Here is a 26,050-nt window from a genome sequence, read left to right as displayed (position 1 = left end):
TTAACACATATATTGATTGGGCCAGTGACAAACGGGATTAAGTGTGGAAGCTTTGTTGTTATTTCTTGCATGCTGTGTGACTACTTTTGTGTTTCCGAGCTAACTCTTTTGTAATTAACCATTTACACTAGGAAACATTTTCCAAAGTGTTTCCTTTTTCAAAACCTTCAAACACCTAAAGTGTCTCTTCTCACAAAACCACGATAATAAGTGTTGTAAAGGAACTTGTTTTCGTCTATTTTAATAATAATAATAATAATAATAAAGATAAACCAATATGAGGGAAGTGCATTTTTTAAACATCACTGAAATATGTACCCCCCTCACTTTGGTGCGTCTTAATTATACATCGAAGACGGCGATCGATAGATGATTGCAAATTAACCGAGGAAAGAAATAGCTACAACATTCTTTATTATGTCAATGTGAAAAATCTAAATGAAGGTTTGTTGTAAAATATAGAAGTTGTGTTGAAGCTGTCATTGTCCTGTCTGAGTTGTGACTACTTGAATCGATCGTGACATCTTCGTCATTGGCTCTGTATTAATATGTAAGTATTATTAATGGATACAACATCTACATTGTATAAGTTGTGTCTTCTTTCTACTACATTTGTTTGTTTGGTTGTGTTCAAAGATTATGGAAAGAAAGGTTACTGTTTCCAAAAGAAATTTTCCTAAAGTAACGATAGTGTCTTAATCCTCAAACGGGTCGGCTGTCACATATGTAATAGAAGTGAGTTGAAAAACTTGCTTTAGCTGACATTACCTATTGTTGTGTGAATACTTTCTCTATTTTCCTTTCCACTCTCTATTTCAATTATCATTATTCCTCTACATCTTAATATCAACACAACGAAAGTTTACACAAACCCCCCACTTTATGGTCTGAATCTAATCAAAATTTACTCTGGCCTTGTTTCATAAAGTGTAAAAGTAATCAGCCTCGGTTACTTCGAAGCCTTCTGGGATCTTTCTGACCGAAAATTTTTATTTATTTACCTTTGTTTTAAAGTGAAAGATCTATGTACGTGTATACGAAATAGATGTGTGTGTGTGAAAGAGAGAGCGAGAGAGAGTGAAGGGGCGTGTTGTCATGTATACATACATACATCAATACATATGCGTACACCCTTTTTGTGTGCATGTGTGTGTGTGTTTGAGAGAAAGAGAGTGTGTGTTGTCATGTATGTGTAAGAGGCACACTCTCTCTTTCTCTCCCGCTCTCTCTCTCTCTCACACACGTTCATACATCTTTCACTTTCTCTCTTTCACTTTATAACAGAAGTAACAGGTGATTTTCAGGATAAAAATTGTTAAAAAAAAAAAGGCTTCTATTCATGTAAATTGATTACTATTGTTTGGATAGTTCCAATTAAATAAGAGCAGAAGTTAGTTTAAATATATATACATGCATAAGTACCGTGAATTCCCATTCTACAAACTGGCAAACAATTCTGTGAATACTATACTGGGCAACGCTGGGTAGTAAAGTCTAGTATACATATATCATTGTATCAACCAGATTATTGGATGTTGTTATACACCGCTAGTCACAATGCGCTTCATCACTTTTGAATGATGCCACCCTGCTGACTAGACAGGCCAGTTTTTCCTCTGAACAGAATGTCAGTCCATTGCAGGGTTGCCCATTTACAGCTAGGTTGCGCACGTACACACACACATACGTGTGTGTATGCAGTATGTATATAAAGCTTTTAGTCATGAAAAAGGATGGATGTATTAGATGTGTTCCAATGTCCAGGTAGAAGTTTATAACTACAGTTTATCAATATTAGAAGAAATGGAATAAGATGTCCAGTGTTGAATGTCTTTGGTTTAAGTATCCTCAGCATTTTATATTTTGTTCTCTTTCCTTTCAGAATATCAAATGATATTCAGAATATCAAATGATATATAAATGATATTATTTACCTGAGATCCATCAATGTTTATCCATCTTTTAAAGACAAATGGAAGATGTCGTACAGAACAAATGTAACCATTCATTATATAAATCTGTGGTAGAATTACTGTGAAATATTTACTCTGAGCTGATATTATTTGCAAAATAGCCATACATGATTTTGCTTTCTGAATAAATTTGGACAAAAATGGAGTTTGTGGTACATTCAAATCCCAACAAAGACCACAGTTGATGGAAGGAAATATCAAACGAAAACAAAATCTCTTGAATGTTTATGGTGCGAGACAAACAATTATGGAAGATGAGTTGTGTGAGAATAAAGTTAAATGCGAAACTCTGGTTGAAAAGATTGATTTAGTTGACAAGAAAATGGAAGAGAATGGAAAACCTTTATATCACTGTGACATCTGTAACAAGTCATTCTCTCAAAAAGGTAACCTTCGTATTCACAAACGTACTCATACTGGAGAAAAACCATTTCCCTGTGATATCTGTGGTGGATCCTTTGCTCAGAAGAATTCCTTAATTTTACACAAACGCATTCATACAGGTGAGAAACCATATCATTGTAATATCTGTGGTAAATCATTCTCTACAAATTGTAACTTAACTAATCACACACGTATTCATACAGGAGAAAAACCATATCATTGTGATATCTGTGGCAAATCCTTTTCTCAAAATTGTGAATTAACTTCTCATAGACGCATTCACACAGGAGAGAAACCGTATCAGTGTGATATTTGTGGGAAATCATTCTCTGAGACAGGTATATTAACTTCTCACAAGCGTATTCACACTGGAGAGAAACCATATTGTTGCGATATCTGTGGTAAATCATTCTCTCAGATAAGTCCCTTAACAAAGCACAAACGTATTCATACAGGAGAGAAACCATATCAGTGTGGTATTTGTGGTAAATCGTTCTATGGAAGTAGCGAATTAACTGTACACAAACGTATTCATACAGGAGATAAACCATTCCACTGTGATATCTGTGGTAAATCATTCTCTGGGAGTGGTGTCTTAACTAAACACATACGTATCCACACAGGAGAAAAACCATATCACTGTGATATCTGTGGCAAATCATTCTGTGCAAGTAGTAACTTAACAACACACAAACGCATTCATACAGGAGAGAAACCATATTTCTGTGATATCTGTGGTAAATCATTCTCTGTAAGTACTCACTTAATTACACACAGGTACAGTCATACAGGAGAGAAACCATATTGCTGTGACATTTGTGGTAAATCATTTACAAGAAATAGTGACTTAAACATGCACAAGCACATTCATACAGGAGAGAAGCCATATTACTGTGATGTGTGTGGTAAATCATTTTTTAAAAGTGGTAATGTAACTAGACACAAACATATTCATACAGCAGAGCAACAGTTTTCTTGTGATATCTGTCATAAATCATTCTCTCAAAATAGTGAATTAACTAAGCACATACATATCCATACAGACGAGAAGCCATACCACTGTGATGTCTGTGGCAATTCATTCTCTCAAGAAACCAATTTAACTTCACATATAAATAGTCATAAAGACCAATAACTGAACCAAAATTTAAATTCATTTGATTTAGTTTTTATTGATTAAATGAATTTTTCCCTTTTCTTTTTTCGTATAATTAGTCATATAATGAATGTTGATACTTTCCCATAGAGTAAGTTGCTAATTTTATCAACAAACACCAAGTCTCCTCTACATAGGAAAATATTGATATTTGTAAATTTTAATAATGATAATTCTCCTTAATGGTAAACTTCATAGTTTACTGTTTTTTTTTGTTTTTGTTTTCTCTTTTTTGATGAATTTTTTTTTTTTTCTTGTTTGCAAATCTAATTATGAAATAACGAATATTCATGCCCTATAGTATTATTTAAATGTTTGAGTATAAACAACAAAATGGGAAAAGATTAATTTGATCAACAAAAGTTAAGTGTATGTTGTACTATATCATAACAGTCAGAATTCATTGAATGTAAAAAAATCTTATATGATAATAAATGTATTGAGACGTGAAAGTGGGAGTCCCAGGAAGATATGGGATGAAGTACTGAAGAACGACCTCAGGTCACTGCACCTTTCAGGTGAGATGACAAAAGACTAAGATGCCTGGTGCCTTGCTGTACTCCAGAAGACTCGTACTCCATACATTAAATGGTGATGCTGACACATCAAAGAAGATATCACAGTGTGATAACAACCTGCTGACACTATTTTATATAACCAAAAGGATATCAACACACTGGTAACTTACAGCTATGATGTGTATAAGAAAATTATTCTTTCAGAATATTCCATGGGAAAAAAGATACAATTGATTTTATTTGACATTGTGGGTAAATAACTAAATAACTGAGAAATCTATTCTCATAAGCTATGTTATAACATCCCTGTACAGTTATTAGGTAAAAAATAAATTCAGAAACCATTAAAGAAAATATTTCATTTTTATCATTATGTACATATATCTTGTATGTATTCTGGATCTTCTATACATTGTTTCATGTATTTTACATATTTTAAATGTTATTATGGATGTATCCCACCAAGGGACCAATTCTGATGTTGGTTTTCATTTCTACAATTTTATCATTTCTTTTATTTCTAGTATGATTCCTTCATGACTTGAGGGTTAAACTGAATGTTAATTTGCAAGTATGAATGAAACCTTAAACTTGATATACACGACCTTAATCATGTGATTGACCAGGCTATCAGATGTTGTTACACATCGCTGGTCACAATGTGTTTTGCATAGTTTTAGCTTTCGAGTGATGCCACGCCACTGACTAGGCAAACAGGCCAACATTGCCCCTGATCAGAAGGCTAGTCAGTCAGAGGGGGACCCATGAACAGCTGAGTGGACTGGAACAACTTGAAAATGAAGGGTTTTGCACAAGAACACAGTGTTGCTCAGTGCAAGAATTGAACCCACGGTTTAGCAACCACGAGTGCAACATCCTAACCACTTAGCCACATGCCTATTAGATGTGTGTGTAAATATATACATACAGTATACTAACAACAAATGACAACTGTGAATTGTTTCACCGTACTCTAAGCTCAATACCAGCCAACCCTGGTACCCTACATGTTGATATACTGAGATTCTAATGAACCATGCAATTATATGTGAATATAGATATGTATGAAGATACATATATAAATCAACAAGTGTACAATAAGATCCATGATGGTTGGGTCCAAGAAATATAAAGTTCCAATGGTAATTCAGGTGAAGTGGTTCAAGAGAGGTAGCAAAGGTCTATGAAGACAGTAGGAATGGAGATGAGGATCCAAGAGAGAAGGAAGTTCAGTCAGGCAAGATGTGTTCCCTCACCTGTCTCTGTCATATATATATACACAGGTAGCGGTGAATAAACTGTTGTCTAAATTAGGCAAAAATGAAAATAACACTGACATCTCATTTTAACAGATATATTTACCAAAATTACATTACAATATCTTGAAATACTAAAGAGTAAATTTGTTCAATAAAATCCCCATTGGCTTCAACCACAGCCTCCAAGTGACTTTGGAATCTCCTGCAACTCTTCTGGACGGTCTTGTTCAAGTTGGTGAATGCTGCCATAATCCTTGCCTTCAGTTCATTTTTGGTGTTACAAGGAGTTTTGTTGGTCTCTCACTCAACTGCACCCCACACATAATAAAGGGGGTTGCAGTCTGAGGAGTTAGATGGCCGGATGTTAGGGGTGATGTGGTCGCAGAAATTGTCTGACAGCCATGACTGGGTCCTCCTGCTTGTGTGGCAGGGTGCAGAGTCCTGTTTCCAGACATAGGGTCTCCCAGCAGTCACTCTCCTGACTCAGGGCAGCACTACTTCCTTCAGGTACATGATGTAGGCCTCTATATTGAGTCTGAGGCTGTGTGGGAAGATGAATGAAGGTATAATATTGCTATCACTAGTGATCACTCCAAACACCATGATGTTGACTGGATGTTTGATTTTTATCTCTCAGTGTGTCTTCAGATTGACACCCAAACACTCTGAAATGTTCATATTGGAGCTTCCGGTGTAAATGCCAAGCAGTACAGCATGTTGTTTCCAAATTTCTGGTGGAGTGAATTGCGTCATGGTGCTGTTTTTATCACAGACTGTGCCCAACTGACCCTACTATACTGTGTAGTTGACAAAATCAAAAACAATGTGCATGCACGAAATTAAAAATATAAAATGATGACAATTTACCCATTGCACCTTCTGTGTGTGCGTGTGTGAAGGCACATGGCTCAGTGGTTAGAGTGTTAGGCTCACAGTCATGAGGTAGTGAGTTCAATTCCTGGACCAGGCTGTGTATTGTGTTCTTGATCAAGATACTTTTTCATGTTGCTCCAGTTTACTCAGCTGTAGAAATGAGTTGTGACATCACCCGTGCCAAGCTGTATCAGCCTTTGCCTTTCCCTTGGATAACATCGGTGGTGTGGAGAGGGGGGGGGGGCTGGTATGCATGGGCGACTGCAGGTCTTCCACAAACAACCTTGCGCCGCATTTAATGTTTGTTTTCCATGATGCTGGAGTGAGTTGGACAGTTTGATAGGAAGTGGCAAACCAGAGAACTGCACAAAGCTCTATTGTCTGCTTTGGTATAGTTACTGTGGCTGATGCCTTCCTGAAGCCAACCACTTTACAAATTGTACTGAGTGCTTTTTACAAGGCACCTGCACCAACAGGGTCAACAAGTATCTCGTAGAACAAAGACCCCTTGACTGGGAGGGGGAGTAGTATTGAAGGATAGATATTTTGCTGTTGAGATACATCGCTACACCAGTTGGACACAGAGAGAGAGAGAGTTGGTGATGGAGATGCATCGGAACATATCCTCAAAGTACAGTGGTATACATTATGTAGACGGTTAAAATCCCAGCTGTGTCCTCTTGAAGCAGATCTGCTTATTTCAGCATTGCAATTCAGTGGGTAGTTGTTATATTTATGTGAAGTACAGATCAGAGTTGGAACATTCAGCAAGTATTAGTTGGAGAGTAATTACATAACAAAAGAAGAAGTTTGAACAATTTTTTGGTATTATTTATTCACCATTATACATGTTTCATTTCCTAATAGGAATCACAAAAGTGCACGTCAGATAAATGTGTAAGCAATTTCCTATTGAAAATTCTTCAGACGGAATCAAATATAAAATTTACATTTGGATGAAACATTTATGCATGGTAATCAAGTGTCATATAAATAGTTGGGAGAGAGAATAAAGAGTAAATCGAGCAGTGAGTGTATATGCATTTACACACATACGCTAGATTAAGAGGAAGGCAAAACTAATTTGATCAACAAAATTTGACTTAATACAGAGGTTGCACTGTAGTATAACAGTGACTTCAACATTAATAGTCATTGTTGTATATGAATACTTACATGTGTAGCCAAATTACTTCTTTGAGAAAATGACTTACCACAGATATTACAGTGATATGGCTTTTCTCCTGTATGAATACGCTTGTGAATAGTTATGTTACCACTATGAGAAAATGATTTCCCACAGATATTACAATAATAAGGTTTCTCACCTGTATGGATGCGTTTATGAGAAGTTAAGTAACTGCTTCCAGAGAATGATTTGCCACAGATATCACAGTGATATGGTTTTTCACCTTCATGAACGTGCTTGTGAATAATCAGATTACCTTTTTGAGAGAATGATTTACTGCAAATATCACAGTGATATAGTTTCTCTCCAGTATGAACCCGTATGTGTTTAGTTAAATGACTATTTTGAGAGAATGATTTACCACAGATACTACAGTGATATGGTTTCTGTCCTGTGTGAATACGTTTATGCATAGTTAATTCACTACTTCCAGAGAATGATTTACCACAGATGTCGCAATGATATGGCTTCTCTCCTGTATGAATAAGTTTGTGCGTTGTTAAGTGACTCAACTGAATGAATGATTTATCACAGATATCACAGTGATATGGTTTTTCCCTTGTGTGAATACGTTTGTGTTTGTTTACAGCACTACTTACAGAGAATGATTTACCACATAAATCACATTGATATGGCTTCTCCCCTGTATGAATGTGTTTGTGTATAGTCAAGTGGCTACTTACAGAAAATGATTTACCACAGATATCACAGTGATTTGGTTTCTCTCCTGTATGAATACGTTTGTGAGAATTTACAGCACTACTTACAGAGAATGATTTACCACAAATATCACACTGATATGGCTTCTCTCCTGTGTGAACACGTTTGTGAGTAGTTAAGTTACTAATTTGAGAGAATGATTTCCCACAGATATCACAATGATAGGGCTTCTCATCTGTATGGATACGTTTGTGAGAAGTTAAGGCACTATTCACAGAGAATGATTTACCACAGACATCGCACTGATACGGCTTTTCACCTGTATGAATACGTTTATGGGCAGTTAGGCTACTTTTTCCAGAGAATGACTTTTTACAAACATCACACTGATGTATTTTTTCTTTTTTTTTCTTTTTATCATTAGGAAAATCAACAATCCTCTTAGACTCCGTTTCACATTCAATATTACTTTCACTCAACTCATTTTCCATAATTTTTTTGTCTCTCACCACAACATAAAAAGGTTTCCCTTCTTTTAGTTTTTAGTTTATTGTTAATAATTATTTCTTCCGCTATACATACATTTGCTACAATCTTTGTCAATTTTGAAGATGTTGCAAACTCTTTTGTAATCCAAAGTGAAGTAGGGATGTTTTGAAAACTAATCTCAGTTCACGGCAAATGCTTCACAGTAATTCTACCATAGATTTATATAATGAGGGTTATATCTGCTCTCAATCTTCTTTTAATCTTTAAAAGATGATCCAAAAGTAAAATATTCTTTTATTCCAATGTGATATGATATTCTGAAATAAAAGAGAAACAAAATAAAATATACTTAAAAAGTGGACATTCTAGTACATTTCTTCTATATTAGTAAATTGTATATATAAACACTTACATGAACAGTGGAACTCATTTAACACATCCAGCCCTTTTCATGACTAAAAGTTGTATACACAGTGGGAGCCACTTAATTGCAGACATCTAAGTTATTGTTACATCTGCTGGCGAATGTTATCAGCCAGTTACTATCTGAACAACAACAAATAGATAAAACATGGAGATGCAAACAAACGAACACCGGTTGTTAAGTGGTGAGAGGACGACAAACACAAAGATAGATGACCTGCCCACCACAATAGAAATGATATCCTAAAATGAAGGTGCCATGTAAAAAGCACTGATGCTATGTAAAAGGCACCCTGTACACTCTGTAAAGTTTTTGGCATTAGGAAGAGCATCCAACTGTAGAAACCAAGCCAAAAGAGATTATGAAACCTGGTGCGGCCCCTCGTCTTGCCAGTTCCTGTCAAACCGTCTAACCCATGCCAACGGACGTTAGATGATGATGGTAAACGACAGGCTTCCACACATTTTCTGTCTACTAAATTCACTAACGAGGTATTGGTCACCCAGGAGCTATATTTCAAGACACTTGATTAAGATTCCACGTAGTGGAACCGAACCTGAAACAATGTGGTTACAAAGTGAGACTCTTAACCACATGGCGATGCCTGCGCCTCGTAAGATTAACAAAAGAAAAAAAAAATCGGGAGGTGTTTCAGAATATTCTACTCTGACTCTATTCCGTCGAAACTCCCTCTCTCTCCCTCTTTAAAATGAGTATCTTTAAATGACAGTTTAAAGAAATACGTTTTGGGAATCTAAAAATAAAAGGTGACAAATTACTCACATTACAGAAATTGAGGTTTAGAAAGTCGGGGACAAAAGAAGGGAAAGGGTCCTAATCAACCCCCACCCTCACCCAATTGGTTTTCTAAATTTTATAATCGTAGCTGTGTGATTACGAAGGTTGCTTTGCAACCATGTAGTCTTCGGTTCAATCAGACTGTGAGGCACCTTGACCAACTGTCTTCTATAGTCCTGGGCAGACCAATAAATTTGGTAGACGTTAACTAAAGAAGCCCGCCGCGCGCGCGCGTCGTTGTGTTTGTGCTTTGTCCCCACACTGCTTGACAACCGGTGTTGGTTGGTTTTATGTCTCCGTAATCTCGCGGCTCGGTAAAAGCGACCATTTGAATAAGCAGTGGGCTTATATGTACCAGAGTTCATCACGGCCACATTCCAAGCAAAAGGTAATTGTAATCTCGAAAATGTATTTCTGCAAAAGTTTCTAACAAATTCGGAATGTGGGGCATCAATCTCTAGTTATACCCATACACGTTTCGTATTTACAGACATTGACCGAAGTCTGTGTATTTCCACAGATGATGTTTAGCATTCACACAACTTAATTACTGGTACAAATTGATCACTGAAATAATACACAATATTACACGGTAATAAAATGAAGCGATTGAAAGGTAATATAAACTATAATGTGTGATGTAAAATTAGTAAGAGGAAGAAAGACATGTATACGGTGTGACTTGAATATGTCAGAGGATGTTGTCAATCCCGTGCAATTGGCTGCCACATGTGAGTTGAAAAACTTGTTTTAACTGACATTACCTATTGTTGTCTTAATACATTCACTGTTTTTCTTTCCACTCACCATTTCAATTATCGTTATTCCCCCTTAAGTGAAGATCAACTCAAAGAGAAAGTATTTCGTAAGGTCACTTCAATGCATTGTATAATCACAATTTATGTTTATTTCTAGCATATAAACTTGACGAACTTTTGTCCAACATCGCTAATTTTAAGTGGTTTTGATGTTGCTAGTCAAAGATCATTATTAATTCTCCACTCCATCACAGAATCTAAAATCGGTGATTAATAATATTGAAGCATTAAAAATACAATTGAACAACAGATATATTTGTGTGTAAACATCTATACACAAATATATTCATGTATTGAGTTCTAACAAACACGCATGCATACAAATAATAGGTGTAGGCTGGGTTAGTATTCGACATGTCCGACAGAATTTCCTTACTTCACTTTCTTTCCTTTATCTTTGAACACATCCAAACATACAGATGTAGTAGAAAGAGGACACGACCTATACAATGTAGATGATGTTTCTGTTAATAATACTTACATATTAATACAGAGCCAATGACGAAGATGTCACGATCGATTCAAGTAGTCACAACTCAGAATGGACAATGACAGCTTCAACACAACTTCTATATTTTACAACAAATCTTCATTTAGATTTTCATATCGTCGTAAAGACTGTAGAAGCGATTTCTTTCTACAGATAATTAGCAATAATCATTTCTATTTAATTGGATCCCCTAAGTGTTAGTTTTAAATTCGATCTGACCCAGTAAAAAAGATGCTTACCAAACAACAGATTTAGTTCGTTTTAACAATAAACTGTAAGAACAACTAACTCTAATCTTTTTTTCAATAGATCCTAGTCTGCAATCACCAACCAACACGGTGACCTTTTTCTGCAGGTGCTCAGGAAAATGTACCTCCCTGGCATTGGTGTTCATTAATGTGTGTCTATCTCTATACAGACAGACAAAACTGAAAAACATTTGTCAATTTAAGTGAAACATAAAGCAATGGGGGTAAAGTATAAAAATGACGGAAACGAATAAATAAAAATTAAAAATACATTATTATTGAAGTTAATATTGGTTTCAAATTTTGGCACAGGGCCAGCAAGTTCGGGGGGGGGGGTAAGGGGTTCGTTGATTACCTCAACCCTCAGGGCTCAACTGGTACTTATTTTATCGACCTTGAAAGGATGAATAGCAAAGTCGATGCTAGTGGCGTTTAAACCCAGAACGTAAATATGAAATGTCGCCAAGCATTTTTTTCTTCGGTGTGGTAACCACTTTACTGTTGGAGATGATATTATTTAGATTCTGCCTAGGTCAACTTTGCCTTTTCTCCTTTCGGGCTCGATAAATTAAGTACCAGTGAAACACTGGGGTCGATGTAATTGACTAGTCCCCTCCCCCTGTGCCTTTAGTAGAAAGGATATTATTATTAAGGCAGCGAAGTTGGTGATCAGCAAGAAATCGTAATAGCACGGCATTTCTTCTAACGCTACGTTCAACCTTGACTTTCATCCCTCAGTGATCGAGAAAATAAAGTAGCAGCCAAGAACTGGGTCTGTGTAATTGACTGGCCCCTTTCCTCAAATTTCTGGTCTTGTGCCTATAATAGAAAGCCTTATTAAGACGACGAGCCGGCTGAATCGTAAGCACGCCGGACAAAATGCTTAGCGGTATTTTTCCTGACTATGTTCTGAGTTCAGATGTCACTGAGGTCAACTTCACCTTTCATCCTACTGTGATCGATGAAATAAGTACCACTTGAACACTAGGGTCGATATTGCCCCCCCCCCCCCCCTCCAGAATTTTAGTCCTTGCACATATAGTAGAAAAGGGTTAGTATAAAAACACGGTTTTTATTTCTCAACTCTATTGTCATTTAAAAAAATGAATTTATTTTGAAAAGTAAACAAAAGTTCATTTTTATATTTAGTTGGTGAAAACAGATTTTATTGTTTCTTGGGTGGGTCAAAAAAGGACATGTTGTTGAAGTGATGGGTGGCAACTACAAGGACTCTCAAGAACCTATCTGATTGATTGACCAAATGATTAATAAAACAATCAATTAGTTATTTGGTTAACTAGTTGACTAATAATAATAATAATAATGCCCTGATGCAGTACCAGGCAGTGGCTTTCATGACACCTGATCTTAACTGATAAAAGATGGGCTACAGCAAATATTCTGCTCAATACCACAGATTTGCTTGTTGGTTGCTTGATCTTAATCAGTTGAGCATGTCCCTTAGTGGCTGACGATATGTGGATCTCTGATCACAAGCAGAAGTAGTGGGGGAGAATCATAGCCATGTGTTGAAAGGAATTCTTTGGGGTGTGAATAATTCAGCTCTGGAAACATGGGTGTTTCATCCAACATACTTAAACAACCCTTATTCAGGGACCTTTTGATGGGGATGGGCTACTCAACCTGAAGAAAATTGTAACTGGGCCCTATCTGCTTAGTCATGCACTGTTTATCTTGATGTGAGATCATGTCATGCGCATATGGTTGTGATGCATGCTCCTGGTGTATTCTTATCAGATGGGTATACTCAGCTTTGTATATTTTACCCCAGTGTCACTTTGATGGCAGCACTGTTCTCTCACTCAATAATAATAATAAATGCCCTGATACAGTACTAGGCAGTGGCTCTCATGGCTTTTGTTCTTAACAGATTGGAAGTGATATCATGTACATTACTTTGTTTTGGTATAAAAGATGGGCTGCAGCAAATATTCTACTTAATACCACAGATTTGCTTGATCTTAATCAGTTGAGCATGTCCCTTAGTGGCTGATGATATGTGCATTTCTGATCACAAGCAGAAGTAGTGGGGGGAGCATCATATTAGGAATTATATTGAAAAAGAGATAAAATATTTTGTGATTTGTAGAAGTGTAACTAATTTATTACATATAAATTTTAACAACAAAATTATATGAACCCTAGTTGAGAACCACTGGTTTAAGGCATCTTCTTTACCCTTTTTAACAGTTAACGCTGCTACACCAGTCATCAGCTATGTACCTCCCTGTAAAACTTGATTAACATGGATGACTAAGCTGTATCCTTCTCCACTAGATATTTTAAGCATCCCAGTGTTAATTCCTGTCGGACTTAGGGATTTACCTGTTTTCATATCCTTAATTACCTTATCTATAACATTGCTGTCAACTTGGATATTCAGCCCCTTTGTTGGGTCCACATTGGCAAAAACCCAATTTTTCCAAGTCATTCTCTACTTTCAACCCTTTTGTTACAATATTTCTGTTGAGATGCTCAGTGTTTCTTTCAGTTAATTTTAAATACAACACAAAATTTATAAAAAGTGATTATCACTGGAACTTTGTTATAATGAGGTTATAAAAAATAACATAACACTTTTATTTATGCAATGCACAAGAGACCATTAATGGAAAATTAGAAGAGAATTTATTCACTGATTTGTCAAATAATAGAAAGAATTTTAGCCTTTCAGTTCTGAACATCACAGCTTTTATTAATAGTTTCAGAGATTTATTCCATTAAATGAATGAGTGTCCATAATAATGTGCAAAGAGAAAAAGAATTTCTATGAGAATATACAATAGATACATAAAACAATGCAGAATCTTTAACACACTAGGCAAAATGCTTTGCAGCATTTCATCCATTTCTACGTTCTGGTACAATTACTGTTCTATATGAACATGCATGTGCTTAGTTAAGTTACATTTTTGAGTGAATGATTTACCACAGATATCGCAGCGGTGTGGCTTTTCCCCTGTATGAATACGTTTGTGAGTAGTTAACTCACCACTTGAACAGAATGATTTACCACAGACATCACAGTGATATGGCTTTTCTCCTGTATGAATACGTTTGTGAATAGTGACACTACTATTTGACAAGAATGGTTTACCACAGATGTCACAGTGATATGGCTTTTCTCCAGTATGAGTAAATTTGTGAGTGGTCAGAGTACTGCGATGTGCAAATGACCGACCACAGATACAACAGCTATGTGGTTTCTCTCCTGTATGAATGCGTTTGTGTCTAGTTAAAGTACCCTTCTGAGGGAATGATTTTCCACAAATATCACAGGAATAAGGCTTCTCTCCTGTATGAATACGCTTGTGCTTAATTAAATGACCAATTCCTGTGAAAGATTTATCACAGACATCACACTGATGTGGCTTCTCTCCTGTATGAACACGCTTATGTTGAATTAAGTTATCAGCACCAGGAAATGATTTACCACAGATGTTACAGTGATATGGCTTCTCTCCTGTATGCATACGTTTGTGTTTAATTAAATTACAACTTGTAGTGAATGATTTACAACAGAAATCACAACAATATGGCTTCTCTCCCGTATGGATACGCTTGTGTGAAGATAGATAACCTTTACACGAGAATGATTTACCACAGATATCACATTGAGATGCTTTCTCTCCTGTGTGAATGCGTTTATGTGTATTTACAGCACTAAGTACAGAAAATGATCTCCCACAGATATCACAATGATATGGTTTTTCTCCTGTATGAACACGCTTGTGAACATTTACTTCTGAACCATGAACGAATGTTTTTCCACAGATATCACAATGATATGGCCTCTCTCCAGTATGAAGACGTCTGTGTGTAGTTAAGGTAGAAGAATGTGAGAATGATTTACCACAGACATCACAATCATATGATTTCTCTCCTGTATGAATACGCTTGTGACTAGTTACAGAACTAGTGTTGGAGAATGATTTACCACAGATATCACAATGATATGGTTTCTCTCCTGTATGAATACGTTTATGTGTAATAAGGCTACCGCAATGTGTGAATGATTTACCACAGATATCACAATTGTAAGATTTCTCTCCTGTATGAACACCTTTGTGGTTATTTAGAGAACTAAGTACGGAGAAGGATTTACCACAGATACCACACTGATATGGCTTCTCTCCTGTATGAACACGGTTGTGACTAGATAGGTCACTAGTCCGAGAGAAGGATTTATCACAGATATCACATCGATATGGCTTTTCACCTGTATGCATGCGTTTATGATAAGTTAAGTTAGCAAGTTGAGAGAAAAATTTACCACAGATATCACAGTGATATGGTTTCTCTCCTGTATGAATACGCTTGTGAACAGTTAAATGAGATTTTTTAAAGAATATCTTTCTACAGACATCACAGTGATATAATCGTTTTGCTTTCTCTCTCTTTTTATCACGAGCAAAGTCAATCTTTTTAGACTGTGTTTTATATTCAATGCCTGTCTCATGCATATTTTCCATATTTCTGCGTCTCTTACCGCAATGTACAGACGTGTCTCTTTCGATGTTATAATTTATTTTAAACAAATCCTTTAGTTAGTGAAATCTTTGTCAATATTCGAAGATGTTCAATTAAAATACAAAATCATCTTATGTTCATTCCAGACAGTCAAAGACAGCATAAAATAGATCGACTGTGCGATTAATTTCAGTTCAGAACAAATATTTCCCAGTAATTCTACCATACATTTATATAATGAGGGTTACATCTGTTCTGTATGACGACTTCCGTTTGTCTTTAAGATGATAAATATTGATGGATCTCAGGTAAATAATTCTTTCATGCCAACGTCATCTGATATTCTAAAATAAAACAGAACAAAATAAAATATAAAAGACACTTCAACTGAAGACATTTTACAACATTTCTTTTATATTGATAAACAGTAGATATAAACTTTTACATGAACTGGACTCGTCCAACATAGCCATTATCGAAACTAAAAGGTAGAAATATATTGTGGCCGTTTTCGTGCGGGTGACACGTAAAAGCACCCACTACACTCTCTGAGTGGTTGGCGTTAGGAAGGGCATCCAGCTGTAGAAACTCTGCCAAATTAGATTGGAGCCTGGTGTAGCCATCCGGTTGCACCAGTCCTCAGTCAAATCGTCCAACCCATGCTAGCATGGAAAGCGGACGTTAAACGATGATGATGATGACGATGATAAATAGATTCTTAATTTGATGGCTGTGATTTGATTGAAGGTTTTGTTGATTACAGCGACCTACTCTAAATGATAAGTGGAAATAATATCAAGAATGAAATATGCTCCCGGATCGGTATTTCCCTAATGAAAATAGTTTGATGTTCGCGAAACAAGAGGGAATATGTTTCTATGTCAATAAACGTCATCCACGCAGCGGATGTCCTATTTTGAATCCAGCAGACATAGACGGTACTATTCAAGAAGAGCGGTCCCGGCGCTAGCTTGTTGTGACTAATCGAGCCTACAACGACTATCTAGCGCGAATGCGCAAAACATGTATGCGGGTTTTTTCTAAACAAACTAAATAATTTTTTTGAAACAAAGTAAATAAAACACAAAGTAAATAATACTTTGTGTAAAAAAATTATTTACTTTGTTTAGAAAAAACCCCTCATAGGATCGACTAGTCACGACTAGCTAGCGCGGATGCGCGAGTACGCGCACCGGGACCACTCTTCTTGAATAGTACCGAGATGGACAAAGACACTGCCTCATATCGAAAGAATACCGCGAAGAGTTTTGGCTGCTATTTCTTACAAGCGGAGCGAGTACAGAAGTTAAGTAGATATTAAATTTGGGCGGGAAGTGAAGCAAGAAGAATTGTTAAAAAAGTGAAATTATAAATTCTCAAACGAAAAACGAATCTGTCAGATGTAGAGTGATCATTCGTTTGAGTTTTGTTAATGTTTAAATAGTTTTAATCATTGATTTCAGATTCTGTAATGGAGTGGAGAATATCGATCTCTGAGTATCAACACCAAAATCACTTGAAATCAGCGATGTTGGACAAAAGTTTGTCAAGTTTAGATGCTACAAATAAAGGTATAAATGGTGACTAAATAACGTACAGAAGTGACCTTAAAAATTACAAACTTTTAATTTGTGTTAAGATATGGGGAAATTACGATTATTGGAATTGAGGGTGCAAAGGGAAACAGTGAAAGTATTAAGAGAAGAATCGTTAATGTCAGTTAAAGCAAATTTATCAACTCACTTATATATGTGACAGCCTGCTGTATGGGGATTAAGACAACATCGTTACTTCAAGAAAATTCCCACTTCAACTGCATCAAGATAATGTACCTCTATGGGGATGATATTTAAATTTGTTTTGTTCTTGGTAAAGTAGAAAGAAAGAACCACATGGAATAATTAGAAGCAACACAAATGGTAAATGGCTGGCATCGCGGTTTTAATTGTTAAAAAAGATTTTAAAAACTAGAGAATATATAAAAACTTCATGGTTTAAGTGAAATACTGAAACGAAATTCATAGTGTTACCGACTAACTTCGTCACCACAAAATTTCAGGTCTTTTGCTTATAATAAAAAAAAGGATTATTATGCCGACTACCCCGCTGTTCTTCTACACCTCTTCGCTTTTTCTGCACTATTAGCCATATCGTCACCCAAATTATGTGTCATTGGTCACCTCTTCACAGCAACTGGACACAGTCGTCATAAATATTTGACGTTGCAACGCCTCTTTTCCAGTCACTCTCACACATAACTGAAATTACACATTCCCCTGATCCTCTATCTGTCACCACTCATGTCTATAGAAGAGAATTAGAACACATACAAACAGATGGAAGAAATTTTTGGTAAATTTCTATATTAACACCCGCACGATTTTCACTAAAAAAAAAAAAACCCGGATTTTTGTGTAGAATCAAGTACCTTGACCTAATATGCTGCAAATCCCTTATTTTGGTTCGGAAGAAGTGGGGGCACCATCCCGGTATCATCGGAATTTTTTTTTTTTTTTTGAATAAATTCCTGTGACCTAATATGCTACAAAAACCTTTTTTGAGGTCCGAAAAACGGGGGTGGGGTGAGGTCGAAGCCTCGGAAATTTCACCCCACCCCCATCGATCTTTTCGCCTGCACGATTTTCACTAAGGAATAAATAAATAAATAGATAAAAATTGCCCCCGTGTGTGCGGACGGGGGTGGAGAAAGATGAACGATTTAAAAGAAATAAATAAGGGATTTAAAATAAATATATCTTAATTGTGTGAGAAAGTATATATATATATTCTGATGACAAAATATAGTATCTTTTAAAATCACCCTAAATTTATAGATTATATCTTGTTTGTTTAAGAAAAAATGAACATTTTACAGGAATACATTTTCCAGAGTAAAAAGTCCGACTTTTTTTTTTTTCTTAGTGAAAATCGTGCGAGTGTTAATATAAAAATTGACCAAATTTTCTATTTCGTTTTAAGTAGGGGAAATAAGAAGTCGATCACCGTCTCCGAGAAGTCTGCAGTCACGCCCTTCGTTTACAGTAAGTTGTTATACCCTCTCAACTCTTTTCTACAATAGTATAATAATTGATAAAAAATACATCTTATTTTATATTGAGCACGAAAAATGCGACGCAGTGTCAAATGATGTTGATAGATGGAAACTGTCTTTACCTAATATAAAACAACGCGTTTTAATCGTCGGACACTTGTGATTATTGTTTGAATAAAATTTATCATAAACCATTCCAAAGAAAATAGAACAATTTCCGAAATTTATTGTCTGCAATGTGTACAAGATGATTTCATTTTCTAATTAAAGTTGGATTGCAAAGAAGTTTGCAGCATCTTTACATACTAATGAAGAACGCAGTTGCTGAAAATATAGAAGAAATATTTGTTTGGAATAAAAGTTAAAATAGAAAAATACATCTTTTATTTTGAGAAAGGGAGGAAGTAAAGCGATGGAAGACGAAGGCCGTGGGAAGAAGATTAAATATGAAAAACAATTTAAAAGAATTGATTTTCCTGATGATAAAAAGAAAGCTAAAGAAAAAACGTTTTATCAGTGTGATACCTGTGGAAAGTCATTTACTCGAAGAGGTAACCTAACTACTCACGAACGTAGTCATACTGGAGAGAAACCATTTCCCTGTGATGTCTGTGGTAAAGCATTCTCTCAAAAAGGTAACCTAACTGCACACAAACGCACTCATACAGGAAAGAAGCCCTATCGCTGTGATACCTGTGGTAAATCATTCTCTCAAAACACTGTCTTAACAAAACACAAACGCATTCATACAGGAGAGAAGCCATATCACTGTGACATCTGTGGACAGTCATTCTCTATAGATCACAATTTAACTAATCACAAACGTATTCACACAGGAGAGAAGCCATATCTCTGTAATATCTGTGGTAAATCATTCTCTCAAAGCAGTGTCTTAACAAAACATAAACTTATTCATACTGGAGAGAAGCCATATCATTGTAATATCTGTGGCAAATCATTCTCTCACAAAGGTAACTTAGTCACACACAAATACACTCATACAGGAGAGAAACCATATCGTTGTAATATTTGTGGTAAATCATTCTCTATAAATTTTAATTTAAGTACTCACAAACATATTCATACTGGAGAGAAACCATATTATTGTGATATCTGTGGTAAATCATTTTCTCATAAAGGTACCTTGACTAAACATACACTTATTCATAAACAGTAACTGATGAATATAGTATTTAGACAGTAGTTTAAATACAATGCTGCATATACCCTTATTAATCAGATTTTTAGAATTATTTCTCTGTATAACCAGTGATTATATGAATAGTGGCATATATATAACGCCAGGGAGGTTATGTTTTTGCTGATGTTGGTTATAGAAATTGGGCGATTTTCAGCATGTGTGTATATAGGTGGAAATGAGCTACTTGGCAGTGGTCTGCACTCTCCAAGTGCTTTTCTAGTTCAAAATAATATTTCTATGTATTTTTATCTGCTGTTTACTATTATAGAAAAGAATTAACCAGACAATATTCATAAGTTCATAACACTTCCAAAGGCCAGATGGAATCTGTTGAGGCTGCAGATTTTCTACTGCTGTGTTGTTCCTGTTGCTAAGCCTCAACACTTTCCAAGCAACTTAATATTTTGTTGCAGCCCTTCATTATTTTCAAGGGGAACAGAAACAAACAGCTTCGCTTGTGTGATAGTGATGCCCACCTTCGTAGTGTCAGGAATGGTACACACACATGCACACTTACCATTGTATTAACCAGAAAATTGGGTGTTGTTATACCACTGGTCAGTATGTTTCCCTTGTTGTAGCCTTCAGTTTGATGCTGGGCAGATGCACAGGCTGACAATCGCACTGAATAATGTTGCTAGTCTGTCGTGGCATTACTCATTTGCAGTTGAATGAACTGGAGCAATATAAAATGAAGTTTTTCTTGAAGAACACAAAGCACTATCAGTCTTGGAATTGAAACCATGAACTTGCTATTAGTGGAACACCCTAACCGCTAAGCCATACCATATCTACTCCTAAGGATTTTGTGAGCCTAAGATGTCACTCAGACTAAATCTGAGACCATGTGATTGGGAAGTAAGCCTCAAAGCACACAACTATGTGTGATAGTATAATTTTGCATATGAGCTTCGCTTTATTTTAAGCAAATGATACCATGTTGCATATGGATCGGTTCTTTAGCATTCATTTGAGAATTGGCACAATATGCAATAGAAGGAATGCTGTTAGGCTTTAAACTTTCTTTCAATCCATTATTTTACAAGAAACATCAATATGAATACCATCCTATGTTCTGAAATTGGTGTATTGTTTTGGTCATAAGTTTTGTTGATCAAATTCATTGTTTTACTTGCTTATTCTGTGTGATTTCCAGTGATATTATGTTTATAATATTTGTAAAATTTATATATACATAGATGCAGGTTTGGCTCTAGGGATGAATGCCATGACATGACATTTCAGGAAGCTTGTGAGTGGATCTTGTTGGCAAATACTGAAAGAAGCCCATTGTGTGTGTGTGTGTTATCGAGTTAGAAAATGTACCCTCATTGTCCTTTGTACACGCTAATGATTTTCCATATAAGGTATCTAAAATGCAAGATAATATATTTATATATGGTTTGTAATTTTGTTTGTGAAATGAAACAATTTTAGATGAATATGTTAATTAATAAATTAATTTGTATCCAGATCTCTGTTTTATAACTTGATAATAATGTTTGATATTTTATATCATATATTTGTTGAAGAGATAACTCTTCAAAATATAATCTATTAAACCAGTGTATCTTGGATAAATATTCCCTATAAAACGCTTAAATATCCTCATTGTGACAAATATATAGATATATGAATTTGGGCATGTTTGTGTTTCTTTGTCCTAACATTTCAGGATAGTTGTAGACAAGCTTCTCTATCATACAAGTGTTTGTTTCTGACCTTCCATGAAAATATGTCTGGCTATCAAGAAATATTACCTTGTTTGGAAACAAGTGAAGGATGCCAAGAGGAAAATCTGCCTCAACAAATTCCATTTGATTCATGCAAGCAAAGCAAAATGGACATTAAAACGATGACAATAATGATCCGCAAAACAATTTCCCCCCCTGTAGAATTAATGAAACAAATGATGTGTCTAATAATCTTAGTTTTCATCATACTTTTGATATTTTCCTGTTGAAACTTGATTTCATCTTCCATTTCTTGTCTCACATTATAAGAAAAATCAAGTTTTGTTGAACTTTTTTTTGTCTTCAGCTGTGTGACTTTTTTTTATTCCCAGCTCCATTTCAATAGAATGTGTTGCAATCCTACACACATAATGGAAAGCCAATTAATGCTAATTACCAATAATCTTGATGTCTTTTAATTACAACATTTTATTTTATTGAAATGTATGATGTTCTTTCTTGAAAATTTTATTTCTCCATTTATTACAGAATAAATGACATTTTAACCCCATTTATTTGTATTGTTGTTGGCATCCCATAATCATCACAATTTTCTCTATCAATCTTCACAACACTAATTCACATCCCTACCTTGCAGTGAACCAAATCAGAACAAGCTGGAGCTCACCTTCTGATGAGCCAGGTAACACAGTGTATGTCAATAAATATCAGCCAACTGATCTACCACCCACCGACTGCAATACCATTCCCACAATGGTTGCACACCATGGATTTCTAGCTCTGAGATCAGGGTATCTCTCCAAGTTGAGTCACCACTTCTCTGCATTCAGAGGTCATGGTTTCTATACTATGGACAAGCGATTACTGTTGCAAAAAAGAATCACTAGACAGATTCTTCCAGCTAACTTTATCTTTCCCTCTTCCACCCACTCTCTCTCTCTGTTGTAAAGAAGATATTCCACCTGATAGTTTATTGTAGACTTTCCTCCATTGCTGAAAGTTCGTTGCTAGTTCTCTCAAGCAGTTAGGGCAGTGACCTTGTCAGTTACAAACCTTTCAATAGTGACCAGATCCACACAGCACATACTTTAAGAGCCCTAATCATGGAGATATTTTCAGGAAGTTGGAGGCCAAAACGAGAGAAGATAACCAGTACCCAGATATGGGTGTGGTACTCCATTCTAGGGCTAATTTGAGCTTTGTTGAGGTTCAGTGACTGATCAAAGTTGATATGTTTTCTGGCCCTAAAGAGGAAGGTTAGACCCTGAGATATCATTTCAGCTATGTTATAGATGTAGGCTCAGGTCTCCTTTGAACTTGGATACACATTGTAACATAACTAAATACCACAAGACATTATGCTGATGCTCCACCGATTCTGCTAATTTACCAACTTTTCTTTGTTACCCTTATTGCTGCTGAGATATGTTTTTATTTCAATTCCTTTTTTTTTTTTTTTCAAAAAATGAAGAACTTAGCAAAATGAGTTTGCATTTGGGACATAACAGAAAATTTTGATGGAAGATTTAAATATTGTAGAAAGAGCATCGTGCTCATTGTCATGAAAAAGGCTAAATTTATTTGATTTTTGTACTTTAAACAAGTTTTTAAAAACTGAATTAAGAAACTCAGTTATCTCCCCTTGAATGCATGAAAATGTTCACTAAAAACTAATTGGAAAAGATAGTTTAATGTGATTGTTTCTATATTTTCTCTTTGTTTTACTTTTTATAGCATTAAATGGGATGTTTTAGTAAAATAAGTGTTCGTTTGATGCTAAGGGACTGAGGGGATCCATTTGGAGTAACCAATGTTTGCCCCTCTTGACAGTCATGCGACTGGACTGCAACAACAGAGAAGAGAGAGACCTCTTGGTCTTAGTAGGGGTTAACTAATGTGGACTTCCAGCAAGACAATTATTATCTCCTTGCTACTGAGATGCACTATTAATCACCTGAGTCAAAAATAAATTATAATAGGACAACTCAAGAACATCTTTAGCAATTCTAAAAAAAATATTGAAAGTACATCAGAGTGAAAGTTAAAGACGTGAAAAACCTCAGAAGTGGCTGTCTGATTCATGTTACAAAATGACACCAAATACAAATGGAATATCAGAGACTACAGAACCAATGTCAATGGAATAATCCAGATATCAAATGATGATTTGACAATGAGGATATGATATGGTGAGGTTTTTAAAAAATTTTTTTTGACACCAGTTTCTTATCGCTAACATACTCTACAATATAATGAGAACACATTTCTCAGTTATTTACCCACAATTAATCAACTGTATCTTTATTCTGGGAATAAAATTACACACACACATATATATTAAAGAATGATTTTATTAAGAAAATCACAGTTCTAAGTTACCTGACTAATATAGAAATAGTTGTGATTATATAGTGTTGGGAAATTTGTGAGCACACTCTTACAACTTCCTTCCAGTGGCAATATATTTATTATATATTTTTACCATCAATGGATTCTGTTATGGTAAGTACAGCAGAGCAACAAGTACAACTTTGATTTTGGTAATTCTATTAATCATTTCATTCTTCTTGTTCGTTAATCTAGTGATTCTATAAATATTGTAAAATATATCAGTAATCATAAAACGAAGATTCACAATTGAGAAAAAAAAGGGAAAATGAATTCAATCAAGATATGATATTTTTTTATGGAAGTAGGGACATTGTCCCTTAATGATAATATAAAATAAATCCCTGGGAAAATATAAATACTCAAAATTATTAGCTATACAGACAAGAATAAGGAAAACAAAATTAAATAAAAATTAAGTATAGTTAAAGAAATAGGATACGAGTTGATTTACTCTTCTATATGAATGCACACATGTGTAAAGAAACGTTTCTGAGAGACTGATTCACCACAGATTTCACAGTGATATGGTTTCTCTCTTTTATGAATGCGTTTGTGTTTAGCTAGGTCACAATTTTGAGAAAATGATTTATCACAGATATCACAGTGATATGGTTTCTCTCCTGTATGGATACGTTTGTGTTTAGTTAAATCACCAGTTCTAGAGAATGATTTATTACATACATCACAATGATATGGTTTCTCTCCTGTATGAATACGTTTGTGTTTAGTTAAATCACCAGTTCTAGAGAATGATTTATTACATATATCACAGTGATATGGCCTCTCTCCTGTATGAATGCGTATGTGTTTAGTTAAGTCACTACTGCCACAGAATGATTTACCACAGATATCACAATGATATGGCCTCTCGCCTGTATGAATGCGTTTGTGTTTAGTCAAGTCACCACCTCCAGAGAATGATTTACCACAGACATCACAGTGATAAGGCTTCTCTCCTGTATGAATACGTTTGTGCTTAGTCAAATAACTACTTCCAGAGAATGATTTACCACAGATGTCACAGCAGAATGGCTTCTCTCCTGTATGAATTCGTTTGTGTTTAGTTAAGTCACTACTTTGAGAGAATGATTTATCACAGATATCACAATGATATAGCTTCTCATTTGTATGAATACGTCTGTGTTTAGTTAAGTAACTGCCATCAGAAAATGATTTATCACAGATATCACAGTGATGTGGCTTCTCCCCTGTATGAATGCGCTTGTGTGTAGATAAGTGATCGTTTCGAGAGAATGATTTACCACAGATATTGCAGTGATATGGCCTTTCACCTGTGTGAATACGTTTGTGTTTAGTTAAGTCATAATTTTGACAGAATGATTTACCACAGATATCACAGTGATATGGTTTCTCTCCTGAATGAATACGTTTGTGGGTAGTTAAGGCCCCATTTTCAGAGAATGATTTGCCACACATATCACAGTAATATGGTTTCTGTGCTGTATGAATGCGCTTATGTTTAGTTACAGCACTGATCCCATAAGAGAATGATTTGCCACAGATATCACACTGATATGGCTTCTCTCCTGTATGAGTGTACTTGTGTCTTGTTAAGTGACTGCTAGCATAAAATGATTGACCACAGATATTACAATGATAGGATTTCTCTCCAGTATGAATACGCTTGTGAATATTTAGGTTATCTTTACGAGGAAATGACTTTTTACAGACATCACAGAGATATGGTTTTTGACTCTCCTTTTTCATGTCATCAGAAAAATCAATGCTTTCAGACTGCGTTTCACATTCAACCTTGTTATCATATAATTCATCTTCCATAATGTTTTTGTCTTTCGCTGTAGTATATACTTCAGGCTAATAAGATCACCTGAAAGTTCAGTGTTCAATCCCCACTAAATGCAGCATTTCAAAATCAACAGGAGGACACTTGACAGTCATGATCTAAGTGGGCTGGATCCCT

The 26,050-nt window shown here is 35.5% G+C and overlaps 4 protein-coding genes and 1 non-coding gene across 14 annotated transcripts in view; 2 read left to right on the top strand and 3 right to left on the bottom strand.

The window, feature by feature from the left end:
• Positions 1 to 11,419, bottom strand: part of LOC149131466 (uncharacterized) — a 31,916-nt gene extending 20,497 nt beyond the window's left edge. Inside the window, exons 1-2 of one of the 4 annotated variants that reach the window (XM_089339239.1) lie at positions 8,914 to 11,354; positions 7,340 to 8,818 (exon numbers count right to left, since the gene is read on the bottom strand). In XM_089339239.1, the coding sequence (XP_089195365.1) occupies positions 7,340 to 8,503 (1,164 nt within the window). In that variant the 5' untranslated portion in view covers positions 8,504 to 8,818; positions 8,914 to 11,354. Of the gene's footprint in view, positions 1 to 6,969; positions 8,819 to 8,913 lie in introns of those variants that run through there. The other 3 variants (XM_089339236.1, XM_089339237.1, XM_089339238.1) reach the window with 3 other exon arrangements.
• Positions 278 to 22,494, top strand: LOC128250481 (uncharacterized). Of its 4 annotated transcripts, none has more exons than XM_089339247.1 (4): positions 341 to 550; positions 1,883 to 2,476; positions 18,750 to 18,811; positions 22,355 to 22,494. In XM_089339247.1, exons 2-4 carry the CDS (start codon positions 2,158 to 2,160, stop codon positions 22,355 to 22,357), a joined length of 384 nt encoding a protein of 127 aa, XP_089195373.1. In that variant the 5' UTR covers positions 341 to 550; positions 1,883 to 2,157; the 3' UTR covers positions 22,358 to 22,494. The 4 variants fall into 4 exon arrangements, with proteins under 4 accessions (XP_052831572.1, XP_089195373.1, XP_089195371.1 ...); XM_089339245.1 differs by lacking the exon at positions 22,355 to 22,494 and adding an exon at positions 19,093 to 22,266; XM_089339246.1 differs by lacking the exon at positions 22,355 to 22,494 and adding an exon at positions 21,223 to 21,378.
• On the bottom strand, positions 14,021 to 26,050 carry LOC149131465 (uncharacterized). The gene is made up of 2 exons (XM_089339280.1): positions 24,560 to 26,050; positions 14,021 to 15,695 (listed from the first exon to the last, which is right to left on the bottom strand). The coding sequence occupies exons 1-2, from the start codon at positions 25,906 to 25,908 to the stop codon at positions 14,168 to 14,170; spliced, it is 2,877 nt and encodes a 958-aa protein (XP_089195406.1). The 5' UTR covers positions 25,909 to 26,050; the 3' UTR covers positions 14,021 to 14,167.
• On the bottom strand, positions 15,977 to 18,330 carry LOC106868793 (uncharacterized). Of its 4 annotated transcripts, none has more exons than XR_016237817.1 (3): positions 18,199 to 18,330; positions 17,514 to 17,635; positions 15,977 to 16,114 (listed from the first exon to the last, which is right to left on the bottom strand). It is a non-coding gene; the product is annotated as an uncharacterized LOC106868793 (transcript). The 4 variants fall into 4 exon arrangements; XR_016237816.1 differs by lacking the exon at positions 18,199 to 18,330 and adding an exon at positions 17,873 to 18,010; XR_016237815.1 differs by lacking the exon at positions 18,199 to 18,330 and adding an exon at positions 17,801 to 17,935.
• On the top strand, positions 19,235 to 22,266 carry LOC106868804 (uncharacterized). The gene has a single exon (XM_089339269.1). It carries the CDS (start codon positions 19,235 to 19,237, stop codon positions 19,997 to 19,999), a length of 765 nt encoding a protein of 254 aa, XP_089195395.1. The 3' UTR covers positions 20,000 to 22,266.

The sequence above is a fragment of the Octopus bimaculoides genome, chromosome 21, assembly GCF_046866305.1.
Source record: "Octopus bimaculoides isolate indiv1 chromosome 21, ASM4686630v1, whole genome shotgun sequence".
Classification (NCBI taxonomy): Eukaryota; Metazoa; Mollusca; class Cephalopoda; order Octopoda; family Octopodidae; genus Octopus; species Octopus bimaculoides.
This window is presented reverse-complemented; position numbering and strand designations above follow the sequence as displayed.

Excerpts from the sequence above, each read along its gene's own strand:
- LOC128250481 (XM_052975612.2), top strand. The coding sequence starts at position 2,158 with ATGGAAGGAAATATCAAACGAAAACAAAATCTCTTGAATGTTTATGGT.
- LOC106868804 (XM_089339269.1), top strand. The coding sequence starts at position 19,235 with ATGGAAGACGAAGGCCGTGGGAAGAAGATTAAATATGAAAAACAATTT.
- LOC149131465 (XM_089339280.1), bottom strand. The coding sequence starts at position 25,908 with ATGGAAGATGAATTATATGATAACAAGGTTGAATGTGAAACGCAGTCT. Across the intron at positions 15,696-24,559 it reads GTGTGCATTCATATAGAAGA|AGAGAAAGCAAAACGATTAT; the intron begins GTAAATCAACTC and ends TGATAAAAAGAG.